This window comes from Oryx dammah, unplaced genomic scaffold, assembly GCF_014754425.2.
Source record: "Oryx dammah isolate SB20612 unplaced genomic scaffold, SCBI_Odam_1.1 HiC_scaffold_26, whole genome shotgun sequence".
In the NCBI taxonomy this organism is placed as follows: Eukaryota; Metazoa; Chordata; class Mammalia; order Artiodactyla; family Bovidae; genus Oryx; species Oryx dammah.
Window position 1 is genome coordinate 44,362,980 of NW_024070210.1, and position 24,059 is coordinate 44,387,038.

A 24,059-nucleotide genomic window follows, 5' to 3' on the forward strand; every position below is an offset into this window, starting at 1 on the left:
AGAAATTATACAACCTAATGACCTAGATAATACAAAGAATCTAGTATGGTGAGGTCTGGAGCCTGAGTCAACACATGTGAATTGCTTACAACATAGGTAGCTATTTTTGATCGAGGGTAATCTTTCCATTTAGTGATGTATGTAAGTTTAATACCCCACCAGTGGTAGCTTGTAGCTAAATGCCCAGTTTGTGTCATTTTATAAAGTTGATTAAAAGAGCATTTCCTGCAGTGGTGACTCTTTTCCTTCTTTTTTCTCATCCTCCAGGTTGTATCAGAGTAAGATGGACGGTAGCTTTGATTGTGATTGTGGTGAGCTGGAGCCACCTGATCACTAACAAAAGACATCTTCTGTTAACCAACAGCCACCAGGGCTTCCTGTTGAAATATACAGCAACAGAGGAAGGAAAGAAGCAAAACGGAAATAGCGCTTACCAGCACCTTAGAATGATGCTGCTCAGGACCAGTCCAACACTGAATGTATCTGCACTGTGAGGAGAATGTTCATAGAAGCCTATTGTGTGCATATTTATTCACATTTTTGTTAAATGTTAAATCCTTCAGCACAGTAAATCTGAGTGCATAGTATGTCATTTCATTCCGTTTGAGTTTCTTGAGTGTTTTCTTTAAATGTCTGCAGAGTTGCTGTCCCTTTCTTGAACTATGAGTACTGCAATCTTTTTAATTCTCAGTATGAGTAGAGCTTTTTGAGCTTTAATTCTAAGGGGAACTCAACAGGCCTGGTTGGCATATGCAATGAGCATCAAGAAACCATCTTGCTGTGGACGCAGAATTATTTTTTTCTCCCTTTTTAAAAGATCTTTCCTTTTGATGCCAGTTTTCTTCCTTGTTCACACAAGTTCAACAATTTGAAAGGAAAAGCCAATAGTAAGGGTTTCAAAATGGCAGAGAAATTTGAAAGTCTCATGAACATTCATGGTTTTGATCTGGGCTCTAGGTATATGGACTTAAAACCATTGGGTTGTGGAGGCAATGGCTTGGTTTTTTCTGCTGTAGACAATGACTGTGACAAAAGAGTAGCCATCAAGAAAATTGTCCTTACTGATCCCCAGAGTGTCAAACATGCTCTACGTGAAATCAAAATTATTAGAAGACTTGACCACGATAACATTGTGAAGGTGTTTGAAATTCTTGGTCCTAGTGGAAGCCAGTTATCGGATGACGTGGGCTCTCTTACTGAACTGAGCAGCGTTTACATTGTTCAGGAGTACATGGAGACGGACTTGGCCAATGTGCTGGAGCAGGGCCCTTTACTGGAGGAGCACGCCAGGCTTTTCATGTATCAGCTGCTGCGTGGGCTCAAATACATTCACTCAGCAAACGTGCTGCACAGAGACCTCAAACCAGCGAATCTTTTCATTAATACTGAAGACTTGGTGCTGAAGATAGGTGACTTTGGTCTTGCACGGATCATGGATCCCCATTATTCCCATAAGGTATGTGGAAAGTCAGTTGAGACAGACCTCTAAATTGATACACATCATCAGAAACGGGTGCTTGTAATTTCCTTTGTGTGTGGTGGCAGAATTTGTAGTTAATTGTATTAAACTCTGTATACTACCTTTTTTCCATTCACAGTCTCCCTGTGTTTAAAGTGAAGGTGGAATGGGATCCTAGTTAAATACAAATTCTGGTTATTTGTAATAACTGAAATTCTCTCTTACTTAAAAGTAAGATATATCATGTGTTTAGGGCAGAAGGTTGCTGTTTCAACTTTTACTTTTTTTTTTTTGTTTGGATATACTCTTCTCTTATGCCTTGTTTAGCAAACTTAGTTTGAAATCTAAATGTGCACAAACATAAAGTAGGCAGTAAGAATAGGCAGAAGAATTCATAGTAACTTTGCCTTAAATAAAATTTGCTTTTGTACAGGAAATTAATGATATTTTTTGAGCTGAACTCTTTAGTTTTAGTTTTTTAGTTTTCAAATGAAATCATATATGGGACCTTGATGTTTAAAATGTAAAAATGGAGCTGTTTTGGTATAAACCATCCCTGGGAAGCCTGCTTGCTTGGCTTCCCATAGCACACATCTAAGACACATCTTGGTATTTGCATGTATCATCTTACATTGAGTATAGCTTAACTTTAAAAAAACTTCAGGATCGAAATTGAGTACCAAAATGAAATGGATGACCACATCTTTATGGATAACAGTGAAGTATTGTGGATAGAACACTGAACTAGGAGTTACACTATCTAAAATTGAGTTCCATTTCTACATCCAGCTAAACTATATGACCTGCAGACTCCTTAACCTGAGTGTTAATATCTACTTTCACATTTTCTCAGCATTATTTTTAGAATGAAACAAGGCAACCTATGTTTAACTGTTTTTGTCAAATACTTCATAAATATAAAGTAGTGAAATTGATTAAAAATGGCGTGTGCAGTATAGCCAGGTCCCCTGGTTTGTCAGTGAGGAGGCTGGCATTGCTTTATAAATAGCTCACCTTTGGTACTCTTTCCTGGCTTTCTCTCATTGATTTAAAGCATACCTGCCTCATTGTTGACTTGAAGTGATAAATAGCTTCTCTTCTCAAGCCTGTTGGGAATATGTGCCCTAGAGTTAATGCTAGATCCTTACAGTATTCTTTGGTCGGGATACTCCATGAGAATATCATGTTATAGATGATATGTTACGGGGGAGTTTAATCTCCATACAGTCTCAGCAGTGCAAGAGCCTTGAAGATAAGCATAGAAACCACCAGTGCTGTTTAAGGATTTTACAGTTACAGTTTGTTTTTAGATTAAGGGCTCTTTAATGAATCATGTTTTACGTACTGTTATTCAGCTAAAGTAAAAAGTATATTTTTGTTTGTTTTTCAGGGTCATCTTTCTGAAGGATTGGTTACTAAATGGTACAGATCTCCACGTCTTTTACTTTCTCCTAATAATTATACTAAAGCCATTGACATGTGGGCTGCAGGCTGCATCTTTGCTGAAATGCTGACTGGTAAAACCCTCTTTGCAGGTTAGAAATTTTAAAATAAATGGGAAAATTATCCCAAGGAGAAGTAATTTCATATATTTCTATGAATCAAGATTTATGTAAGATTTAAACCAATTTATTATAGTCTAAACTATTAATGTGAAGTATTGACTCATTGGAAAAGACTCTGATGCTAGGAGGGATTCGAGGCAGGAGGAGAAGGGGACGACAGAGGATGAGATGGCTGGATGGCATCACTGACTCAATGGACGTGAGTCTGAGTGAACTCCGGGAGTTGGTGATGGACAGGGAGGCCTGGCGTGCTGCGATTCATGGGGTCGCAAAGAGTCGGACACGACTGAGCAACTGAGTGACTGAACTGAACTGAACTGAACTGAAACTATTACAGTGAAAAGATAAAATGGTATTTTAAAGATTGAGAACATTTACATATTTACTGGATTGTTCAGTAAAGTTAGTCTGAATTCTAGTGTTTCTTTTGTATATATCTTTATTTCTTAAACATAATTTCCTATTTTATAGATCAGTATCTGTCAGTCAGTTTTGTTAAATGATACCTGTGTTAACTCTGTTGCTTGAACTGCCATATCTTGTTGGCCTGACTGATGTGATATTTCAGAAACAAGCAATTTTATAATGAATTGGGTGCTATGAGGGAATCTAAAAAAGTGCATGAGAAAGTTTTGAGTTAAGGTGGATTAAAACAATTTTTTATTTTAAATTAATAAAATATATTAAAACAATTTTTTTATTTTAAACCTTTGTACACTTTAAACATTTAATTAAACAGAAATGCTTATGAAATGAGCTCAGTTTTAGTTCCCTCCTAAAAACCTTTTCAGTAGGTTTGTGAACCATTCAGTAAAAGCAGCATGAGGGAAATCAATTGGTTAGGATGGGCCTCATATTAATAGCAATAAAAGGCAAGGCCTAAGCATTCACTAGAAATCTGTGTATTTTTAACCTATAGTAAGTGCCCTAGCCTTATTTTTTGGTCTTACTCAGTATCTCCACTTAGATGTTTAATGGCATCTCAAATTTAACTTATCCAAAACTGACCTCCTGATATCTCTCCCTCATACTTCTTCTGTTCTGCTGTCTTCCTCATCTTAGTAAACTAGTCCCACTTCTTAGTTGCTCAGGCCAAAATCTTGGCATCATCTTTCACTCTTCTCCTTAACAGGTCTTATGGGCTATTTCTTTAAAGTATATCTTGAATCGTACTGCTAGTATCTCTCTCACTACTCTCATCCTCCCAGTCCAGGAAGCCATTCTGCCTTTCCTGGTCTAACACATGATCTCTTAACTGGCTTTCCTGCTTTAACTCTTCTTGTCTGTGGTCTAGTTACCACATAGCCACATAGTAGTTTTCTGAAAACATAGCTCATGGCATTTCTCTGTTCAAAACTCTGTAATGGTTTCTTATCTAATTCAGAATGACCGTAAACTCTGTGTTATGGTACCACTGGGCTCATTTCCTGTCACTTTCCTGAGTCACTGTACTTCAGCTACACTTGCCTAATTGTTTCTTGGACACACCAAGCCCACTGTGTCCTCTAGGCCTTTGGGCCCTTTCTCATCTTCCTGGAACTGCCTTCTTCTTTATGAATGTATGGTATATTACCTAACTTCCTTGTCAGCTTCTCAGTGAGACCTTCCTTGGTCATAAGGATGATATGGTCATAACAGCCAAGGGGGGTTGTTAATATAAATTAACTGTACTCCTAACAGTGCTCTCTGTCCCCCTTCAGTTCAGTTTAGTTCAGTCGCTCAGTCATGTCCGACTCTTTGCACCCCCATGAATCGCAGCACGCCAGGCCTCCCTGTCCATCACCAATTCCCGGAGTTCACTCAGACTCATGTCCATCAAGTCGGTGATGCCATCCAGCCATCTTATCCTCTGTCGTCCCCTTCTCCTCCTGCCCCCAATCCCTCCCAGCATCAGAGTCTTTTCCAATGAGTCAGCTCTTCCCATGAGATGGCCAAAGTATTGGAGTTTCAGCTTTAGCTTCAGTCCTTCCAAAAAACACCCAGGACTGATCTCCTTTAGAATGGACTGGTTGGATCTCCTTGCAGTCCAAGGGATTCTCAAGAGTCTTCTCTAACACCACAGTTCAAAAGCATCAGTTCTTCGGCGCTCAGCTTTCTTCACAGTCCAACTCTCTCATTCATACATGACCACAGGAAAAACCATAGCCTTGACTAGACAGACCTTTGTTGGCAAAGTAATATCTCTGCTTTTTAATATGCTATCTAGGTTGGTCATAACTTTCTTTCCAAGGAGTAAGCATCTTTTAATTTCATGGCTGCAGTGACCATCTGCAGTGATTTTGGAGCCCCCAAAAATAAAGTCAGCCACTGTGTCGACTGTTTCCCCATGTTTGCCATGAAGTGATGGGACCAGATGCCATGTTGGTTTTCTCAGTGTTGAGCTTTAAGCCAACTTTTTCTCTCTCCTCTTTCACTTTCATCAAGAGGCTTTTTAGTTCCTCTTCACTTTCTGTCCCCCTTAGCTTACTCTAATTTTCTTCATTTGACACTGTTTGATGTAAATGTTTACAGAAGTTGTCTGTCTTCCTCCATTATACTGTGAGCTCTGCAAAGGCAGGAATCTGGTCAGTTTTGTTTCACAGGTGTATTCTAAAGTGCCTTGCTCATGGTAGGCACTCAAGAAAAATTTTTGATTGTTGAATGAGTTTCTAGACATAAGTGGAAAAACAAATGAATTTTTTTTTTTTTTTAATATTAGCTGCCCATTTAGCCTGAAGTTTCCCCTTTTATTTCTTTAATAGTAGTTCTGAAATGTTAACTGAGCCTAATCCATAACTATAAAACTTTCTGTTTCACAAATCTAGTCTAAGGCTTTATTTTATTGATAGTGAAATTAAGTCATCACCGTGTTAGGTATTCTCTGAGTTATAGTGAGTTAATTAATTAGTATATATGGTTGAGACCAGAATCTCATCTTTTAAAATCTCAGTTTATTGCTTTTTTCACTACTTTGTGATACCTTAATATGAGGCCAGACTTCAAGTCAATTTCTTACAGAAACAAAGCAGCTAAAACTGAACATATCAATGAGCAGAATTTGAAAAAGGTAATTTATTTTTGAGCAGATTGATGATGACGTTCAAAGCAGTGAAATCTGCTGATTAATGATGCAGTTAAAACCATTTTCCCCTTCGATGGTCATTACAGTTCTATTAGTTTCCTGTAGCTTTAGAATGTTTATTGCCAATAGGTTAAACATTGAGAAATGTGTTTATTAATGTTACATTTGGTATTTTTTAATCTCATCTAGGTGCACATGAACTTGAACAGATGCAGCTGATTTTAGAATCTATTCCTGTTGTCCATGAGGAAGATCGTCAGGAGCTTCTCAGCGTAATTCCAGTTTACATTAGAAATGACATGACTGAGCCACACAAACCTTTAACTCAGCTGCTTCCAGGAATTAGTCGAGAAGGTACTATAGCTGAAAAGTAACCATTATGTAATGGTGTGTTTATGTGTGAGCAGGATGTATGTAGGGAAGCTTTAGCTTTTTATTGTTGTAGATGTGGCATTCTCCCAAACAGTCTTTAGGGATTCAAAGTACACCTAAAACTTCAGCTCTCACTTTCCTTTTTATAGCCAGGCACTTAGGCTGGGAATCTTTTCTTTGCTCTGAATAATTTTCCAGATTCCAGTGTACCCCTCTTGCCTAGTTCTGACTCCGTGTGCTTTTACAACTTTTACTTCTGATCGTCTCTGCTAGGTGAACATGTTTAGACTGTCACTGAGCTGGAATGGGATTCTCTGAGGGTTATATGATAAGTAAGTAAGGGTTCAAATATGAGTGTGATTTAGATATGAAAGAGGGAATTGAGTTGAAGGAAAGCAAGGGTTTTAGAGCAAGGAAGAGATGGAGGAAAGATCAAAACTACTTATGAACAAACTTGTTACATAAAAGATTGCAGATTGGTGTCGGTAATACTGGGTGCTAAATGTGACAGTTTGTGCAGACTTGAAGTAATAGGAACATGGAGAGAATCAAAACTTCATTGATCACTAAAGCAGTTAATTTCATACATCAGAATGGAGAGATGTATCTTTCGGGTTTGTTGATACAAATAAGATACAAAAATCTAAATGTAATAGTTATCTGTAATAAGATAACATTTTTTAAAAGAAGAGCATTAGAAATGAAAAATATCTTCCTTAAAAGTTGACTGTATCATACCTTTAAGGATTATTATACTGTATTTAGCTGTATCCCTCCCAGAATTGTGATAGTTCTTTTCTGAGTCGTAAAGTTAGGGAGATACAGTTTCCTAAACATCTTAAACTTTCTCTTAATGATACATTTATTGTTCACATCACCCACTCTGATCATTATGTAGTTAAGTTAAGGTTAATGTGTATCAAAGTGCTTTAACTTAGCAAGTGTTTTGAGAAATAGGCAGTGGATGTCATCTTTTTTCCCCTCAGCTATGCTTGGAACTCATTAGTAAATGCCTGAATGAAAAGGAAGCAACTGTATTTCATTTCCACAGGTTCCATAAGCTTCCTTTTCAGGAATGCTGCATTTGTAACCCATCTTTTAGAGCATCTTAACAGTCGGTAATATATTGCTGAGTTTCTGGCTCCTGATCTTGTTGCCACTGTCATGGTAGCATCCTTGTTCATAACTGAACGGCAGTCACGTAGCACTTGACTGTGCCTCAGAGTTGTCTGGTGGAATTCTTTAAAAAGTGCAGAATGTTAAATCAGAATTCAGAGGTGGGGAGGCAAGCAGGACATGTGTCTGCTCTGCAGGTATGACCCTGCTCAGCCAAGTTGAGAGAGAGTGCTCAGGGATTGGCTTGGAGTCATTGTTGCCATTGCTGAGTCTTATCAAAAGAGGCAAGCTAGTAATACAGAATGTTGCTGTTGAAGCATTTGTAACCTAATTAAATTTGAATCTTCTTTTCCCTTGCGATCATTAGTCAGCTGTGAACTAACCTGAATGTGTAGTTGGTGCCTGGGATTTATTCATAATGTGTTGAACGAATGTCTTTGATAACAGATTCATTAAAGTAACCATTGGACAAGGATTCTTAATTTTCATAAGTGATAGAACTCTGTGTGTGTGTGGATGCACGCACGTACTCATTCATGTCCAACTCTTTGTGACCCCATGGACTGTAGCCCATCAGGCTTCTCTGTCTACAGGATTTTTCAGGCAAGAATACTGCAGTGGGTTGCCATTTTCTGCTCCAGGGGATCTTCCCGACCCAGGGATCAAACCTATGTCTCCTGCGTCTTACGCATTGACAGGCAGATTCTTTGACAGGCAGATTCTTTACCACTAGTGCCAGCTGCACTCGCTACAAATGCAGTACAGAGTGTTCACAGCTCCTGAAGCTAAGGACTCGTTACACAGATGTGCTCTGCAAGTTTCTTCTTCATTAACACTGGAATTTTGTTTGGTGGGGTGGGGTGGGGACCTTCTGAGCTTTGGGGAACTCTTAGAGTAGTATATGTTCCTTTCTCACATTCTATTCATGATCTTCAGAGAGAAAAAGCAAACAAGATTAAGTATACGTGAAGTGACACATTAAGACTACTGGAACCCTGTACTGGTTAATGTCTTTAAATGGATACCCAATCTTTTGAATTTTCCTTCATGGTTGCCTTTTATCCTCCCTTTCTCTATAATTTACCACTTATTTCTTTATCTTAGCATATCATTGTAGTAAATAGACTGATTTCCTCTAGAGCAGGGCTATCCAATAGAATTTTCACAATGATGGAAATGTTTTTTATTTGCATACATTTGGGAGTTCAGCCTGACTAGTTTGTTAGCCCTCCCTTTTCTCCCTGCTATCGGTTTTAGGGATTCTAGAGTATATTCCTCTCATGTTTTGCTCTGAGAATGGCAGTTATGCTGAGTCAACTATCTGTAACTATGCCTTAGATTATCTCTTGCCTTGAGACATATGGGCACTGACTTGCAGAAGAACCAAGAACAGCTTGATGTATCATGAAATCACTTCCTAGGTCCAGTTCAGTTCAGTCGCTCAGTCGTGTCCGACTCTTCGCGACCCCGTGAATCGCAGCATGCCAGGCCTCCCTGTCCATCACCAACTCCCAGAGTTCACTCAGACTCATGTCCATCAAGTCAGTGATGCCATCCAGCCATCTCATCCTCTGTCGTCCCCTTCTCCTTCTGCCCCCAATCCCTCCCAGCATCAGAGTCTTTTCCAATGAGTCAACTCTTCACATGAGGTGGCCAGAGTGTTGGAGTTTCAGCTTTAGCATCATTCCTTCCAAAGAAATCCCAGCGCTAATCTGCTTTAGAATGGACTGGTTGGATTTCCTTGCAGTCCAAGGGACTCTCAAGAGTCTTCTACAACACCACAGTTCAAAAGCATCAATTCTTTGGTGCTCAGCCTTCTTCACAGTCCAACTCTCACATCCATACATGACCACAGGAAAAACCATAGCCTTGACTAGACGGACCTTAGTCGGCAAAGTAATGTCTCTGCTCTTGAATATACTATCTAGGTTGGTCATAACTTTCCTTCCAAGGAGTAAGTCTTTTAATTTCATGGCTGCAGTCACCATCTGCAGTGATTTTGGAGCCCCCCAAAATAAAGTCTGACACTGTTTCCACTGTTTCCCCATCTATTTCCCATGAAGTGATGGGACCGGATGCCATGATGTTTGTTTTCTGAAAGTTGAGCTTTAAGCCAACTTTTTCACTCTCCTCTTTCACTTTCATCAAGAGGCTTTTTAGTTCCTCTTCACTTTCTGCCATAAGAGTGGTGTCATCTGCATATCTGTGGCGGGTGGGGAAAAGGTGGAGCATAGGCTGGAACCTCAGCCCTGGGCCACTGAAGGGTAGGAATAACAAGGAGCCTTACCTTTCTTCTCTTTAGTACTTCATTGGACTGATCTGAGGATTGAATGAGATGAGGTAGTAAAGCACTTTGTGGAATATAAATGACTGTGTAAGTGTCATCTACTTTTAATATTAATGAGAGATTGGGAGTTGAGAATAAGGTCCTCTCTAGAGTGTAGCTTAGTTTTACAGAAGTGCTGACCAGCTTTTCCGTTGAGATAGAAGGCCAGGATCAGCAGATGTGTGACAGACCAGAGTGAAGAAGTAGGGATTGAGATAAATGTGAAGAAGGTTTATCTGCTAAGAATAATGAGAAGATTGAGAGTGTAAAGAAATGGTGAGGAACATTGCTGAGGCATTTCAAAGGCCAGTTGAAATTCCACAGTATGTGTGAATCTGTAGAGAGCTTTTATACACACACACACACACACACACACACACACACACACACACGATTTTGCCTCCAGCTTTTATCAGTACTGTATAACTAGGAAACAGAAAAAGTGGAAGGTGGGAATGGTTCAGACTTTAAGATGGTGTAACTCATAAGGCATTCAAGTGTGTGGTGGTGGTGGAGGGCTGGTGGCAGAGTGATGCAGTCTGAGTTAGTGAAAAGAACTGGGTTTGTGTAGCTATGCTGTAGCCCTAAAGTGATCAAATGCATTATGTGATCTGCAGTAGTATGATTGGTGTGAAACAGAAGTCAACAAAATTAGTCCAGCAGCTGGTCAGTGAGGTAAGGGGGGCAAAGGGCTTTATACTGAGCACTAAACACTATGCATTTCATTCTTATACCTTATCCCTCCCTCTGTGTCCATTCTACACGTGAAGAAATGGAAGTTCAGCACGTTTAACCTCTCCGGTTCCACATGGCTAGTAATTCAGCTAACCTAGGGAGTTGCAGAGCTGAAATTAGGACCTATGCATCAGGTTATGCCATATGAAATTGCTGTTATTTGACTGTTTTTGACTGACAAAAATGAAAATTTCATATGGTTCAACTTCATATATTCCTTTTCCTTTACAATTGGCCATAATATGAGATTGGGATATATTTCAACACTTTGTTTCTTGGACACATGTCTTTTTAATCAGTGAATCAGGTACGTTGTTTTGTTTCTCTGACAGAACTTAAATTAACTTACCTTTTAATTGTGTAATCCCTTTTTTTCTTTATGGGTTGGTGGACCTCCAATACAGTTAAGGTTTTTTTCTTCCTCTTGTAGCACTGGATTTCCTGGAACAAATTTTGACATTCAGCCCCATGGATCGGTTGACAGCAGAAGAAGCGCTTTCCCATCCTTACATGAGCATTTATTCTTTTCCAATGGATGAGCCAATCTCAAGTCATCCTTTTCATATTGAAGATGAAGTTGATGATATTTTGCTTATGGATGAAACTCATAGTCACATTTATAACTGGGAAAGGTAAAACTGACCCTAAATTAGGAAAAGCTTTTGTTTTCAATAAAACATAATTCAGTGAGTTTTATTTTAAATTGTATATGATAAGACAATGTAAAAATCTTAAAAATTTAGAAATGGTCTTTTTGGATTTCTGCTAAACTTATTGCTGTCTTTGAATAGCCTTTATGTAATTTCAATATTTAATAGTTGCTGCTTAGTATATACATAATGGGAAAAGTTAAATGCTACTTTGGAGCAAGAAGTAGTTAACGTTGAAATTAGTTTGTTTACTTGCTGCATTTTTTAACTCCTAAAATGTTGAAGTGTTTATGATCAAACATATCTGCCAACCATCTACATGAACATTTCTACTATCTATATATAGTTGTTTTCTCACATACCCAGATGTCTTCCAATCTCGACATTTTCTACCATACTTATTAGTTAAGTCATCTAATTTCTTTTCTGTTCTCTTCTGTTCAACTGCCACTGTTTTCGCTTGTGTCTTAGTCTGCCTCTGCTTGGTTGTAGTGTGGCCACCTTGCTGTAATGTGTCAGTAAGAGGATACCACAATCAGTAACACATTTACATGGAGACTAGTTTTGTTCTGCTCATGGGGATGAGTTCCAGCAAGCCTTCTTCTAGTCTGCTTGATTACCAGAGAGTAAAAATCTGTATGGCACCTGATTGAAATTAGAAATCTACATTTTGTGGCCATAAAGGTTTTTTTTTTCCCCTGTGTGTGAAACTATGTTTGTAGAAATTTTGAAATTGAACTGTAGACCAGCCAGCCACTCAGATGTTTATGTGAAGTTTATATAATTATATGCTCCATTGCATCATATCGCTTTATATAGTAACAGGGCTTATCTATCCATTAAGATTATAAATTCTTATATGACTTAATACTCTTATTATTCCCCTCATAGACCTAGCAAGCATAGTGCTTTGACCCAAAAGGCATGCAGTAAATTTGAAAGTGAAATCATATACCTGGAGTAACACTAATGTATTAATTTTTTTCAGGTACCATGATTGTCAATTTTCAGAGCATGATTGGCCTATACATAACAACTTTGATATTGAGGAAGTTCAGCTAGACCCAAGAGCTCTGTCTGATGTCACTGATGAAGAAGAAGTACAAGTTGATCCTCGAAAATATTTGGATGGAGATCGTGAAAAGTATTTGGAGGATCCTGCTTTTGACACCAGTTACTCTACTGAGCCTTGTTGGCAGTACCCAGATCATCATGAAAACAAATACTGTGATCTGGAGTGTAGCCATACTTGTAACTACAAAACGAGGTCATCATCATATTTAGATAACTTAGTTTGGAGAGAGAGTGAAGTTAATCATTATTATGAGCCCAAGCTTATTATAGATCTTTCTAATTGGAAAGAACAAAGCAAAGAAAAATCTGATAAGAAGGGCAAGTCAAAATGTGAAAGGAATGGATTGGTTAAAGCCCAGATAGCTTTAGAGGAAGCATCACAGCAACTGGCTGAAAAAGAAAGGGAAAAGAATCAGGGATTTGACTTTGATTCCTTTATTGCAGGAACTATTCAACTTAGTTCACAACATGAGGCTACTGATGTTGTTGACAAATTAAATGACTTGAATAGCTCAGTGTCCCAACTAGAATTGAAAAGTTTGATATCAAAGTCAGTAAGCCAAGAAAAACAGGAAAAAGGAATGGCAAATTTGGCTCAATTAGAAGCGTTGTACCAGTCTTCTTGGGATAGCCAGTTTGTGGGTGGTGGGGAGGACTGTTTTCTCATAAATCAGTTTTGTTGTGAGGTAAGGAAGGATGAGCAAATTGAAAAGGAAAACACTTACACCAGTTACCTGGACAAGTTTTTTAGCAGAAAAGAAGATACTGAAATGCTAGAAACTGAGCCGATAGAGGATGGGAAGCTTGGGGAGAGAGGAAATGAGGAAGGATTTCTGAACAGCAGTGGGGAGTTCCTCTTCAACAAGCAGCTTGAATCCATAGGCATCCCGCAGTTCCACAGTCCAGTTGGGTCACCACTTAAGTCAATACAGGCCACATTAACACCTTCTGCTATGAAATCTTCCCCTCAGATTCCTCATAAGACATACAGCAGCATTCTGAAACATCTGAACTAAAACACTCAGCAGACATTTCTCTCTGTATTCTTCATGAAATGTGTTTTGTCTTTTTTTTATTACTAGTGTTTAAGTCTTTTTTTTTTTTTTACTTGAATCAGATGGTGTCATTTAGAAAGGATTTTTTTCTTGGCTTTTAAAATCCAGACTTTTTTTCTACATGTGAGATGGTTTTCATTTTAACTGGCATGTCGTTTGCACACAGAAATAAAGAATAGAGCAAAATAATGCAATGCAGGAGGAGACAAAAGAAATGCACTAAGACAAGTAAAAAACATTCTCTTATAGAACAATGATCTGTTTTACAGGAAACAAAAATCTTGCCTTGAAATTTACACAGTGAGACTGTACATAATTGCATGAAAATATCTATTTTTTTCCTAAAACATTTTTCATTCATGAGTATTTTCAAGTTTTTCATACTGTACACATTTCTTAAAAACACATGATACCAGCAGCAACTGAAAATGAATGCCGAATTTGGTACACATGTGTTATCTACCTCAAGGTAACAAGAGTATGTGGCAAAACATATACCACCCATAGTGCTTCACAATATGCACTTCTATTTAGCCAGCGTTTATTGTAGTAAACTCTTCTTAATGAGATTCACTCACTGTTTATAAATGTTCTGGTATGCATTCTTTATAGTGAAGTGTTACATCACATCTTATTTATTTTAGCAAATCAGTATATTTTCTGTATTTAATTATAAAAAGTTAGTTTTTGAAATTTATTTGCAAATACACTTTTTTCCATTTGGCACTATGGTTTGTTGCCTACTTGGCTGAATATATAATGTCAGCTTATCCTAAGGCTGTCCACGTACTGAATTTACTTAAGTATTCATTTTAAGTAAAGCGCTCACTGTGTATAGGAATTTGTATTTTGGAGGTGCTTGATCTATCTACAAAGAAAAATTAGGAATTACTTTATTATAAAATGCTCCTAGAAGTCTTAATTGTGTTTATTTTTTAAAAAACTGTAATGTTAGACTTGTGTGCATGGAAGTAATTAAGGTACATCATTATTGTAGTTTAAAAGTTGTACATGATAAGACATATTTTGTTTTTACTGTATGTTTTTACTGAATGATCTATTCCCCATCCCAAAGCAAGCATGAATAAAATTAGGTTAAATGTCGCATGTGGCATCGCAGTCTCTTAGAATTTGTCTCATCTATTTTACTTTATGGAATACTGTCTGTATCTTTGGATATCCTGTTTGAAGAAAAAGGACAAATAAAACATGGCCAGCAAATATGGTTCCTGTTTAACTCTTTGGCTTCCCTGGTACCTCAGCTACCAGTAAAGAATCCACCTGCAGTGCAGGAGACCCTGGTTCAATTCCTGGGTCGGGATGATCCGCTGGAGAAGGGAGAGGCTACCCACTCCAGTATTCTTGGGCTTCCCTGGCGGCTCAGCTGGTAAAGAGTTCACTTGCAATGTGGGAGACCTGGGTTCAATCCCTGGGTCGGAAAGATCACCTGGAGAAGGGAACAGCTACCCACTCCAGTATTCTGGCCTGGAAAATGCCATGAACTATATATATATATATATATAGTCCATGGGGTCGCAAAGAGTCAAACACGACTGAGTGACTTTCACTCTAGGTAATGAAAATGATTACCTAGCTAGAATGAAAATCACTAGCAGAATCTTCTCTAGTTCCACTTTTCAGCATCTTTGAATTGTGACTATAGTTTAAACTATGTTAGGCTAAAAAACTTAGAAGAAAAAGACTCTTTTTGTCTCCATACAGAAATCTCTTGTTGACTTAACCTCACATATTAAAATGGTAAGGCTTTATAGATTTCAAAGCTATTTTGTAAGATGTGTGTGGAAGCTTTGAACTGTGCAGTTGGAGGATGTATTTGTATTTTAATTGTATTAAATGTATTTGTTCTGCATCATCTTTCCTTTGCTCAAGAACATACCCATTTACCTATTCAAATATGACCATTCTTTCTTTAATGTCACTTTTCCTGTTTGTCTTCCGTTCTTGTTTTGTACATTCTCTTAATATCTGGACTTCTGCCTTCCCACTGACCTATTTATTGATTTCATGTGGATTCACAAAGGTTTTAAAGATACATATATTTATAATGAATTCAGTGATTTCAGTGAATATCACCGTTGTGAATTTATATACTCGTATTACCTTAAAAAGTTAAGGTCTTAGAGGAGAAGCTTTCAGTTTTTCACATTTGGATATGATGTTACTTGTGGGTTTTCATATGTAGCCTTTGCTATGTTTCCTTCTGTTCCTATTTTGTTGAGTTTTTTTTGTTTGTTTGTTTTTAATCATGAGAAGATGTTGAATTTTGTAAAATGCTTTTTCTCTTGAGAGTAATCATGTGGGTTTTGACATTTATCCTGATAATGTGCTATATTACATTGATTTTTTTCATATGTTGAACCAGTCGTATATTCCAGGAATTGCACCTGTCCATAGTATATAAGTCTTTTAAAATGCTACTGGATTTAGTTGGCTTGTTTTGGGGTTTTTTTTCTTTTTTTTGAGGATTTTTGTATCAGTATTTATCAGGCATATTGGTCTGTAGTTTTATTTTCTTATATCTTTGTCTGATTTTGCTATCAGGATAACGCTGGCCTCATAGAATGAGTTTGGAAGTATTCCCTCTTTAGTTTTTTGGAAGAGTTTCAAAAGGATTGGTATTAATTCTTCTTTAAATGTTAGGTAGACTTCTATTGAGTCTATCTGGTCCTGGGCTTTCTTTGTTGGGAGGCTTTTGATGATTTGATTTAATCTCCACAATTCACTCTTGTAGGTTGCATATTTATAGAATTGTATCCATTTCTTCTAGATTATCCAATTTGTTGGCATACAGTTGTTCATTATAGTCTCATGTGATCCCTTTTTAATTTCTCTTTCATTTCTGATTTATGTTGACTCTTATTCTGGCTAAGCATTTATTAAATTTGTTTATTTTTTCTCTATTTCCATTTATTTCTATTCCAGTTTTTATTTTCTTCCTTCTGATAACAGTTCAGTTCTTTTTTTGTTTTTTCCCTTGTTCCTTGACGTGTAAAGTTAGATTGTTGATTTGAAGCCTTTTTCTTTTTTTGTCTTTTTTTAATGGAATTTGTTTTTAGGAAAATTTCAGATTCTCAGCAAAAGTATGCGTAAGGTACAAAGATTTCTGATGTATCTACTTCTCCATATATGTATAATCTTCCCTATTATCACCATCCCCCAGCAGAGTGGTTCATTTGTTATAACTGAGAACATAGCACTGCCACATCAGAATCAGCCCAAGTCCCTAGTTTACCTTAATTAGGGTTAACTCTTGCTATTGTACGTGGTTTGGACAACTGTATAATGACATGTGTCCACCATTGTATCATAGAGTTTTTGTCAGGTGATGCATAGATCTCCATTTCTTTTTGGTCAGTTATGGATTCATTTTGTTTCTTTGGGCCTTGTTTCCATTTCTTGTTATTTTTTTGTTCTGATTTTTGCATTTGAAAAAACAGGTACCTTTGCCTGCTTTACAGACTGACTTGTACTGGGAAATATCTTCAGCAGTCTTGCCAGCTCCAATATTGGCCTCCTGATGAGAAGAGCTGACTCATTTGAAAAGACCCTGATGTTGGGAAAGATTGAAGGCAGGAGGAGAAGGGGACAACAGAGGATGAGATGGTTAGATGGCATCACTGACTCAATGGACATGAGTTTGGGTAAACTCCGGGAGTTGGTGATGGACAGGAAGGCCTGGCATGCTGCGGTTAATGAGGTCACAAAAGAGTCGGACGCGACTGAGCGACTGAACTGAACTTCCCAGCTAGAGAGTCTCAAACCTTTTATAGGATTGTGTAATCTCTGTACTTGTATGTGTAAACTCCTCCCCGCGCCCCCTCCAACTCTTCATCCCCCAACCAGGTTTCTTTTCCAAGGAGTTATAGTCTCTTGCTTTGTCTAGTGTCTGTCCGAGGTTGTCTGATACTGCAACAATTCCCTGAGCTCTCTTTTGTTCTCATTGGCCCCCAGGCATTGAAGAATGTTGCTTTGAGTCAGGCCAAACTGAAATCAAGTCTCTTGGGCAATCCCCCAAAACCTGAAACAGTGGGGGATTGTTCTAGTCTTCCATTTCCCTCCCAAAGAAGGAGCTACAGGGTGGGCTTTCCCTCCCAAGCAGGAGCTATATTGGCTTGAGGAGGGGGCTGACATGGTTGAAATAAAACTGCTTTTCAAATTATTCATTTCACTGTGTCTCTTCTTGGCTTTGAGATTGTCAACTGGTATCTGGAGTTCTCATGAAGGCTTTTTGGACCATATGTTAAGTCAGTTTTTCTCTGAGGTAGTGAGGTCTAGGGTTTCTATTCTGCCATCTTGTCTATGTCCAAAAATAATTTTTAAATGACTGGTTATGACTTAGAGGAATGTCCCAGCTGTGGTGCAGTTTTCAGACTTTTGGGATGATCTGTGTTATGAGATGAGTCACATCTCTGAACTAATGGCTTGGCATCATGATTTTTAGAGCTACTTCTGAATCTTAGATATTAGGTTTAATTTGGAAATAGCAACACCTTCCCTCCCACACTTCTTTGGTTGATCTTTAAATAAGATTTCAAGCATGTAGAAAAAGTGTAGAATTAAAAAAAAAAAAACCACTTGCTTTATTAGTTTTATCTAATGTCAGTTTGTGTCAGATAAACACCTACAGATAAAATTGAATCCCCCTCAGCCCTCCCACATCTCATTTCCCTGCCTCTGTTCTCAGAGGTAGACTCTTTGAATTTGGTTTATCATTCTCATACACAGTTTTATACTTTTACTAATTTTGTAAGTATGTAATGTTGCATATTAAAATCATGGCATATTTTTTCAACTCAGGTTTTTCATTCAACATGTCTGAAGTTTATGTTGATGTGTGTAGGCCTAATTCCATTTTAATTGCTGTTTTGCAGTGTATCCATTTTTGAAATGACACTTGTTTTTCAAATTTTGCTGCTAAAAACACATTTGCGGTGAGAATTCTTGTAAACACATATGAGAGTGTTTTTTGGGTAATATATAGTGTAACTGCTAGATCACAGAGAAAGCATATCTTCAAGTCTGTGAGATGCTACATGCTGTCCAGGTGTATGAAAGTTTCCGTTCTTCCACATCCTCCCAAAGAGAAACCAACTCTTCTACTCAGTTAACCCTGCCAGGCTCGGTGTGTTCACCTGAAGTTCAGTTCAGTTCAGTCGCTCAGTCGTGTCCGACTCTTTGCGACCCCATGAACCGCAGCACACCAGGCCTCCCTGCCCATCACCAACTCCCGGAGTCCACCCAAACCCATGTCCGTTGAGTCAGTGATGCCATCCAGCCATCTCATCCTCTGTCGTCCCCTTCTCCTCCTGCCCTCAGTCTTTCCCAGCATCAGGGTCTTTTCAAATGACTCCATTCTTAGCATCAGGTTGCCAAAGTATTGGAGTTGTAGAAATCGAAATTTCTAATTCCAAACAACTTCATGACAAAGTTAAGACTATGCCTTAGGGATTTTTGTGCAGTCGCTTCAGTGATGATGAGATAGTCTTGTTTCTTATTTCTCACTGCAGTTGCTGCAGCTTGGGAACAGGTGAGTCAATTTTATAAATTTATACTTGGGCCTACATCTAGGGAGTAAACCAAACTTATAAAATCCAATATGGTAGCACCTTTACTTCTAGGTTAAAATAATGTATTTTACTAGGTTCTGCATAGTATTATTCCTTTCAAAATTACTTAGAAGTACTGTTTTCTGTAGTACATTTAGTGGGCTGGTTTTGTTCTTTGAATTGCTTACCTCCTAATCCTGGCCTTTTCAGTTTCCGTTTACTGTTGAATTCAAAACAAGCCAAGACTTTACCCTAAATGGGTTTATCATGTATCTATTATTAATAAATATTAATCATTGTAGTTTGCCTCTTAATATTCGGGTTTCTTACTGTTTAATATGTTGAAATCTGGCTTGAGAGAAAAAAGGACAAATTGGGAGATCCAAGTTTTGGATCCACTTTCACCATTAACTCATCTTCTGATTGGTTGGCACTTATCTCTTTGGTCCTTGTTAATTTAGGTGATGCAGATTACCTGAGCCTAATAATATAGCCTACCTGGGACAACTCTGAATGGGACACCTTTTGAATTCTAACCCACTATAATAGCCATGATGTTTAACCTTTACCAGTATATATTCCTTCAGGTCTTATTTCTGTAATAGATGCACTGGACTGAGTGCATTAATATGCCTTTGAAGCAGAATAAGAATGAAACTTTAGGTTCAGTGCAACCTTGCCAGAAACAAAAGTATTCAAAGTCCAAAGTTGTTTACCTTTGAAAGAGCATTGTGAACTCACCAAGCTCTTTCTTCATAGTGCCTGGGGCATGCTCCTTAAATAAACCAGGTGAAGAGAAGGATCTTTACAAGCTCTTCCAAGGCTTAGTGTGTAATAAGTATCTTACAGAAAAGATGGATGTTTGATTAGCCATGTTGGAACATTATCTCAGTTCCAATGCAGAGATCTAACAAATTCCACTGGATTTGTATGCTAACCCTTGCTGTCTTGATATAGCACAGTGATAGTGTTACAAGTCTAGCTAAACAGGATACTTAACCTTGCGGTACAACCGTCTGCAAGTACAATGCCTTGCTTATAGCTTGGTGCTGCTGCAGTAGGATGACTGGTGCTTTCCCGGATCCTGGGCTTCTGATTTCAAACTCCAGCCCAAGCCTGTTTCTTCACGTCCAGCTTAAACCACAAATTTGGATCCAAATTTGTCTGTGGACTTGGACTCTGCTTCCACTTGAGCTCACCACTCCCACACCCACATAACTTGAGATGATTTCAGCTGCCTACTGAGACATTGAAACTTGCAGTGTTGCACAGTCTAAGCACACAAGCTTCAGAGTCAGATCCAAACCAAGCCTAGTACTGTGTTCTACGGCCTACCAGCCATGTGTGAGTTATTCCTCCTCTTGCTTTTCCTCATCCGTAAGATAAGTCTAACGACACCTAACTCATGGGGTTTTGTAAGGATTAAATGAAATATACTTAAAGCTTTTTAGCAGAATGTGTCATATAAACTATCCTTGCTCTTGTCCCGTTTCAGTTGTTGCCTTTCCCTCCCCAATTGGACTGAAGCTCTGAACTCTGACCTTGACTTTACTTTCAGTATCGCTTCCCCTTATCTAAGTATCGTAACTTCTGGCCTTGACATACAGGTGGCATACTGCTCATCAGCTCTGCCCAACACCTGCCTCCAGGTTTTGATCCTTCCTCAGCCCAAACCCTGGCCTGAACTACTTCAGCACAGGCAGCTCTCAGATCTATAAAGACTAAACAGTTCATGTCCACTTTCTGTGTTTGCTGTAAAGAGTCTGCGTTGCTTTTTGTCTCCCTGGAGAACAAGTGAAGCCTCAGAGTCATTCGGTGTTCCTTCCTCTGAAAACCCACAACCAATTCCTCTGAGTCTATGGCAATATCTGGAATCGGACCACTTCTCACCATCTCCATCACTGCTACGTGATCTAACCCACCATCTGTCTGCTGGACTATGGCCATAGTCTCTTTTCTGGTCTCCCTGGATCCCCTACAGTTTATTCTCTGTGCAGCAGCCCGAATGACCCTTTTAAATCATAAATCAGATCATGTCTCTCCTCTAATTACTCAAAATCTCCATGACTGCCCTCCTCAGAAGAAATGTGAAGGGTTTGACTGAGGCCTACAAGGCACCCATCCACGACTCCTTGCCAAGTTCATGAGACATTTTGACGTAGGAGAGGGAAAGAGAGGGATGGACAGCCACCTTGGCTCCCACCAGCTCCCACCGTAGGCTGGGTACTAGCTCTCCCTTGGCCTAGAAAGCTCGACCCAGAGTGCAGCATCCCTTCCTCCCTCCCTTCTTAGAAGTCTCTGTTCAAACATCAACTTATCACAGAGGCTGTCCCTGACCAGTGCATGTGAGGTAACACATCTATTACTCCTGTATGCCTGCGCTGGTTGATTTTCTTTCCAGCAAATACAAGAACACATTATATCCCCATTTTATATTGTCTGTCTCCCTCCACTTAGACCATAAGTTCCTTGAGACAAGGACCTCATCAGTTTTTTTCACAGTTGTATCCTCAACCCCTAATGCAGTACTTGGCACATAGTAGGCACTCAATATTTGTTGAATGAAGGCACGAAGGAAATGAATGATGACTGCTGTTTTCCAAATTTCCTTTTGAATTGACAGGGCTCAGGGCTAATGAGGCTCTATTGACTTTTCTATTTGCTAAATAGTTTTGAGGTTAAATTAGTGTTCATGGTTCTCCAGCCTTTCTATGATTTGCAGTGGGGAAGGAGTAACTTTGGGGTTCCTCAGGTGTGACTCTCCATAACTAAGAAGCTCTAAATTGCAGTCTCAAGAGCAGTTAGAAATTCTCAAAAAAATGTCATCTGGTCCAGCAGGTTCATTTTCCTGAATTGCATTTCCAAAAGTGGGTACAGTTTAGGTTAATGACAGTCTTTGCTCCTGACTCAGCTGCTTGCCTATTTTCCTGTTCTCTTTGTTGGAATGACTATACCTGTCAGGGTTGCACAATATGTTCATGACCCAGTTAAGCCAGAACAAGGTGGTTTATTTTTTAACTGCCACTGTGCTATTCCTGTTAATCGTAACCCTGCCAAATGAGCCAGGCCTAGACTGTATGTTTAGTTCAGGAACTTTGGCAACAGAAACCATGCTAACCTTTGAAAATTTATCGGGATTCAACATGGGACTCATGGAGCCCAAGAACTGGGCCTCAAGAAGAACCAGAACCAGGCTGGAGGACACCAGCAGCACAAGGAGGGCTGTTTCTCAACTCTGCCTCCTTCTTTCTAGACCAACCGGACTTCCTGGCCCAAAGATGGCTGCTCACAGCTCCCACTTCAAGTGTAACTTCCGGATGTACAGATTGCTTCTGTCTGGCTGTCCATCTCTGTTTCCCTCTAAGTCAAAGCTTCTCTGGAAGAAAATCATATTGGCCCACCAATAGTGTTTAACTATTACCAGTGGCTGGGTTGTGTTGAGGAAACACTGCTGCTGGAAGTCAGCCCTTTTAATGGAGAGTAGAAGGCAGGTAGAGGGGTTGTTTTTAGATGGCTGTCCCCAGTGTGCCTGTGACACATGGTGATAAACTCTCTTTCCTCGATCATTTTGAAGGACAATGCTTTTGCAACTGGACCCCACGGGGTCCTCCAGGCATTGATTCCACTGGCTTGTCTCTTGTTGGATTTATCAGAACAATCTATAGCTTCATCAATCACAATTCTTTGATTTGTATATAGTGTTTGAGGATTTTTTTTTTTCTTGGTCTGCACTGGATCTTTATTGTGGTAGCAGGCACTTTGGTGCTGTGAGCCAGCTTAGTTGTTCTGTGGAGTGTGGGATCTTACTTCTCCGACCAAGGATGGAACCCACATACCCCACATTGGAAGGCAGATTCTTAACCACTGGACCACCAGGGGAGTCCCTGTTTGATGATGTTTAGAGCATACTTACATACTTCATGTGAGTTTCACAATAACCCTATGAAGTCAAGTAGACCATATATTATTATCCCCAACTGCAAGTTTAAGGATACAGATAGAGAAATAAGTAACTACCCCAGCTTTGGGCAGTGGTGGAATCAGGACTAGAATTCAGGCCACCTAATTCTTAGGTGCTTTTTCAGGTTTTTTTAATCAGAATGAAAATTTCCTTTAATGTCTGCTAAGTGACTCATTTGAAAAGACTCTGATGCTAGGAAAGATTGAGGGCGGGAGGAGAAGGGGACAACAGAGGATGAGATGGTTGGATGGCATCACTGACTCAATGGACATAAGTTTGGGTAAACTCTGGGAGTTGGTGATGGACAGGGAGGCCTGGCATGCTGCAATTCATGGGGTCGCAAAGAGTCAGACATGACTGAGTGAGCTAAACTGAAAGTGTCACACCAGTATATTTCTCTGTTGGTGGTATTAAATAACCAATTACTGATAAAGCAATTATTTATTTTTAATTTAAAAATATGTGTATATATTCTTTTAATTTAATTTTTATGTATCTATCACTTAATTATCATTAATTGTAATTCTTAAAAATTATATTTATTCATTGTGAGATAGTAGAAATATATTGGTCCTTGCCCCTGGTTCCTGGCACAGAGTTTTTAAAATCCTTGTAATTTCTTAAGTGATAAGACCACTAGAAGCACGGAATTCCTAAATCCCTTGGAATTTCCCAGTGTTAGCAGCATCTTTTGTTCCAAAGAAGTGACCCCTGGTAGGCTCCTAGATGGGAACTGGTGACCAGAAAGACCAACTATGATTAGAAGCTTGATGTTTTCAGCCCCCTATCCATTCTCCAGAGATGGAAGAGGGCCTGGAAATGGAGTTTATGACCAATCCTATTAATGTGATGAAGCCTTCATAAAAATCCTACAAGGATGGAATTCAGAGTTTCCAGGTTGATGAAAACACGTGTATACTGGGAAGGTGATTCACGCAACTACATGGGGAAGAAACTCTTGTGCTCAGGATCCTCCCAGGTTTCACCTCCTGTATCTCTTCATTTGCCTATCTATCGGCATCCTTCATCACATGCTTTATTACACAGCAATAAACCTTTAAGCATAAGTAGATGTTTTCCTGAGTTCTATGAGCTGTTCTGGCAACTAATCAAATCCA

General features: G+C 38.9%; 1 protein-coding gene across 4 annotated transcripts in view; it reads left to right on the top strand.

Annotated features, from left to right (window-relative positions):
* MAPK6 (mitogen-activated protein kinase 6) overlaps positions 1-14,634 on the top strand; it is a 33,438-nt gene extending 18,804 nt beyond the window's left edge. For 2 of the 4 annotated variants that reach the window (XM_040226532.1, XM_040226533.1), the window contains exons 2-6: positions 268-1,456; positions 2,850-2,994; positions 6,275-6,439; positions 11,065-11,266; positions 12,273-14,520. In XM_040226532.1, the coding sequence (XP_040082466.1) occupies positions 902-1,456; positions 2,850-2,994; positions 6,275-6,439; positions 11,065-11,266; positions 12,273-13,374 (2,169 nt within the window). In that variant the 5' untranslated portion in view covers positions 268-901 and the 3' untranslated portion in view covers positions 13,375-14,520. Of the gene's footprint in view, positions 1-267; positions 1,457-2,849; positions 3,000-6,274; positions 6,440-11,064; positions 11,267-12,272 lie in introns of those variants that run through there. The other 2 variants (XM_040226531.1, XM_040226534.1) reach the window with 2 other exon arrangements.
* Positions 14,635-24,059: the final 9,425 nt, after the last annotated feature.